The 4,712-nt window shown below is 36.9% G+C and overlaps 1 protein-coding gene across 1 annotated transcript in view; it reads left to right on the top strand.

Moving 5' to 3' along the window:
• LOC109851320 (probable serine/threonine-protein kinase PIX7) overlaps positions 1,120 to 4,712 on the top strand; it is a 10,401-nt gene continuing 6,808 nt past the window's right edge. The window contains exons 1-3 of the mRNA XM_020421392.1: positions 1,120 to 1,505; positions 4,090 to 4,433; positions 4,518 to 4,653. Coding sequence (XP_020276981.1) covers positions 1,292 to 1,505; positions 4,090 to 4,433; positions 4,518 to 4,653 — 694 coding nt within the window. The 5' untranslated portion in view covers positions 1,120 to 1,291. The remainder of the gene's footprint in view (positions 1,506 to 4,089; positions 4,434 to 4,517; positions 4,654 to 4,712) is intronic.

Here is a 4,712-nt window from a genome sequence, read left to right as displayed (position 1 = left end):
CCGACATCTCACTCATCTCGATCGGATTCGAACCCAATAGTATATAGTAATTAGTAAGTGTGTTAGAAACAAACATTTCTCTATTTCGTAGAATAATATATGGAGCCAAACACTGCGAATATGAAAGTATATCTCATTTTTTAATGCGTAGACCATGAATAGTAAATGCAGATATATCTAATGAAATAACAAAGATAAAAGAATTAACAAAAAGAGAGAAGATAAAGTTAAAATTATCTCAGCTTTCTCATGCTTTTCGAATGCATAGATCATAGAAATAGTAGTTGTAGGTACGTAGATATGTACCGTAATGGCACATCCATGACATACACATAGAAAATGTCACTTTCACGACATAAACTGTAGAAATTTTTTTTATAACTGCACTGAAAACTCACATTTTCAATACTTACAGCCCAAAAAAGAAACAACATATGATATTTGATATTTAATCAAACATGCGTGGGAATTGTATTTTGCTACCTCTCAAATGCAACATAGGCCACTCCGCCTCTAGTCTCTCTTACTAAATTGAAATGGAGAAAATATAAATATAATACTTATCTTTTGATCTTGTGAGCAAAGACGTATTTCGCTTAATCTCGGATGCAACATAAACTAAATTGCCTCTAACAATTTTAAATCCATTGATTTCCTCACTAAAATCATAGGAAACAAAACATCAATCTACACATAATCACAATATATAATCAGCTAGTTTAACTTAATTCCATTATAATTATACAATAATCAAACGCCGCAGGCGAGGACAGCACTCCACATGCATGCATAAAAAAAATAATTTCACAACCATCATCCTACATCACTGTATCTCTCTGGTCTAGCTCGAGACATCACAACTCCAAAAAAACAAAAAACAAAAACACAATTAACTAAAAAAAGCATAATAAATAAAACATTAAAAAAAAGCCAGGATTCAATTTGGGGATAAAAAGGCAACAGCAGCAGCAGCAGCAGGAGCAGCACCAAAGAGCATTAATTGATGCCTCCTCCTCATCCGGACAAATTCCCACGAGCCCCCTCGGTCCTCTCCTAAATTCCTTGCGACCCCTGCCCGCTCCCCCCGCCCGCTCTGCCCGTTCCCTTCAATGTCCGGCGGGCAGCAACTGCCGAGTGTAAAAAACCGTTTTTGTCTCGTTCCCTAATTTGGACACGACTAGGGTTTTTTCAAAAAAGACCCCTTTTCTCGATTTTTTTTAGGGTTGGGCCAAAAGATTTTGGATTTTTATCGGGGTTTGAGGGTTAGGGTTTGGGTTTAGTTTCGGTGGAGATGGCGAAGGTTGAGAAATGGGGAGGAGAGGAGGCAGCGACGAAGAAGAAGAAGAAGAAGAAGGAGAAAGAGAGGAGCAGGAGTGATGAGAGTGAGATTAATGGAGGGGATGAGAGTGGCGTTGGGTGCTGGATCAAGCTCAGATTGATGGGGAGCTGCATATCGTCGAGATCTAAAGTGGATACTTCGATCAGTGGTGTCAGCACTCACTGTGGTAATTTGGGTTTGCTTGTATTTTGCTTGATCTTAGTGTTTGATTGCTTAGATTTCTAGTCTTAGAACTGTTGCTTGTATTATGCAGTTAATTTAGGCAGTATTAGTTTTTTCTATTAATAATGTAGTTTACTTAGTGGGAAAATTTGGCCCAATTGGTTGTTTTTGGGTTTCCTGAGTTAATTTGGCCCAATTTGTTGCATTATGAGTTTGGTGCTTTTGTTCTGACCTGCAATTGATATTGTGAATAGGATCTAGTGAGTTTGATCTGTTAAGTTGCATGCCCTTATGTGGTTAGTTTGATGGGGATGTTGTGATAAATTTATTGCTTGTTTTGGGCTCACAAGTTTGATTCTAGTATAGATGCGGTCACCATTTGGGGGTTTTGATTAACTCGTGGCCTAATCTGGGTTTGATTTTATGGGTGTTTTAAACCTAGCAATTTGCATGTGGTAAGTACATTGAGCTGTAAAATAAGGTGCCAATGGGGAAGCTTGAGAAGATTTTCCTGAGACTAAGAAAACAGTAGTTGTCAGGTTTGATATCAAATATTTGGATGCAAAGTTTTCATGGCTACTCTATTATGGCGGTACTTTGATAAATTTGTCTTCTTTGTGTATAATATGTACCTAGTACTCGAGTACTTGGATACATTATGGATAGTTGCTCCTTTATGTATCCCAATTTTTATTTCCATAAATTCCATACTTATCAAATTTGTATGAATGACGGGTAAGTTAAAAATCCAATGCATGGATTTTGGTCTCATGATTCTGTTGATTTATAGATGTGTACATCCACTTTCTTGATGAAGAGTTGGTGAGTTGCAATTATTCTCATAGTCATTATGAACATGCTTAAGATATCAATTTATACAACTTACAAATATATCTAAGTACAAGGGCCTTGAAGTTGCAAACTTACGCAAGTGTATTAAATTATCATTGTCGTATCCACGAGGCCTCCGTATCCTGGATTTTCAGTGTTTGTCGTATCTGCCAGTCTCATGTTTCTATAGACACATAGAATGACAAGTGTCCATCTTGATGCATCAACCTCTCTGGAAAGATATCAGATTACTCACCTTGTCAAACCCGAGGACACTTGTCCTTGAACTCTTCGCATGAGATGCATTTCATGAATTTGGTGAGCTTAGCTTGACAATTATAGCAATTTACTAACGTAGGTGGCTTGTCTATCCTATGCTCTAGATGCTTCTGCCTCAGTCAAATCGATTATTCGTTTGGTAACTATTTTGATCATATAAAGGCGAGGAGGAAATTCTTCCTATATCTTGTGGAAAGTAATTTCTATATAATACAGGAGACAACTTGTTCTGCATGGACATACAGTTGTTGAACGCTGAAGATGTGCATAATCATTGACTAATGATAGTAGTGAAAATATTGAATATACACTATAGGAAATTCCAGCATTTTCTGAACAGTCATAAACTCAGTTACCAAAGTTTGGAGCTTATTTTACGTGCCAAATATCAAACCATGATGATGTTATCATCTGTGCCATTTGTCTAACTTTCCTATTTCTGCCGCCACTGGTTTGTATTCAATCATGTCTTTATAATAGAGTGAGAAAAAAGAAAGATGAAATGGTCCATCTAGTAATTTCCATTCTGTATTGCGCAAATATGCATGTTAGGGGTGAGAACAAAGCTATTTAATAGATTGCATGACTGAAGCTTGAATATGATGGCCGAATAGTTGCTTGTTTTCCCATGCTCTGGGTGCCCTTGCATGTCGTGCACGTAGTTGTATAATGTATGTTACCCTGGAATCTGGATAGAAGTGAGCTCAAGTTCTGTCGGTGGAAGATACTTCGTGGTGTATCTTACTAAAAGTAAGACATTGAAGTTTTTAAACAATGCATCAATGTATTGCACTGTAATATAACCAGAATAAAAGCATAAATAATCAATTTGTTTCCAGAACTATCAAAGCTTCATTTAATTTAGGAGTTATTTGCATGCATAACGATCTTGAGTAACTTACAAACTAGCTTTAATACTGATCCTTGATCAATTCAATGGGGGTATCTTACAGTTTTAATTATGGTCTAGGACTATGACTACTGTAACACTAAGTTCTTGCTTTATTCTAGTGCTTCCATTCATCGTATTTCTAGAAAAAGTTTGCTTTATGGATGAGAATGGCTTGAATTGAATTAAAAGATTTATCATGTATCAACAGTATGGTTCTCTTAGAGAAGGATAACGCACGTCTACCTTCCCAGAGAACAATCTATGGCACCAGGCAAGCTTCTGAAATTTGCTTGTCATAGACAATATAGTTACCTATATAAATATAAGAGAATACCACTTGTTATTGCATTGGGTAGTACATGTTACACTATTTATCTTCTAGCTTTGTAGTCTCGCACACAGTAGTCATGCTAACTTGAAAGTTATTTTTTTCTTGTGCAATAATATGTTGTTTCCATCTCAGTATGTGTATTTGTAATCTGTGTATGTTTCCTATTATATTCATATGGGCAGTTGCATCGATGTCTCCATACGTACATACATAGGGATATAGCACAGCCCATTTAATTTGTGCTTTGTTGTGCAGAAAGTAAATCCACAAATGATGGTAGCAGGGACCAACCAGCTGCTCCAGTGTTAGTTGTTTCTGGTTCTACAACCACTAGTAATGCAGAAAGTAGTTCATCTACTAGCAAAGCAGGAGAGGATCTGAAAGTTGCATCTCAACTCAGAAAGTTCAATTTCAATGATCTTAAATCTGCCACAAGAAACTTTAGACCAGAGAGTCTTCTTGGCGAGGGAGGCTTTGGTTGTGTCTTTAAAGGCTGGATTGAGGAAAATGGAACTGCTCCTATGAAACCTGGTACAGGGCTTACTGTAGCTGTGAAGACATTAAATCACGATGGACTTCAAGGGCACAAAGAATGGCTGGTTTGTATTTTTCTGCGTCCTACTAAGTCAGCTGGCACTTGTTTTCTTTGAACAGACTTGCATTCTGAATATTTTCTTTTGCAGGCAGAAGTGAATTTTCTCGGAGACCTTCTTCATCCCAACTTGGTTAAGTTGATTGGATATTGCATTGAAGATGATCAAAGGCTTCTTGTTTACGAGTTTATGCCTCGTGGTAGTTTGGAAAACCATCTTTTCAGAAGTATGTAATAACTCAAATCCTACTTCTCATTTTGTTTCATTCTTTTCCTTTTTAAGGAT

This window comes from Asparagus officinalis, chromosome 8, assembly GCF_001876935.1.
Source record: "Asparagus officinalis chromosome 8, Aspof.V1, whole genome shotgun sequence".
NCBI classification, from domain to species: Eukaryota; Viridiplantae; Streptophyta; class Magnoliopsida; order Asparagales; family Asparagaceae; genus Asparagus; species Asparagus officinalis.
This window is presented reverse-complemented; position numbering and strand designations above follow the sequence as displayed.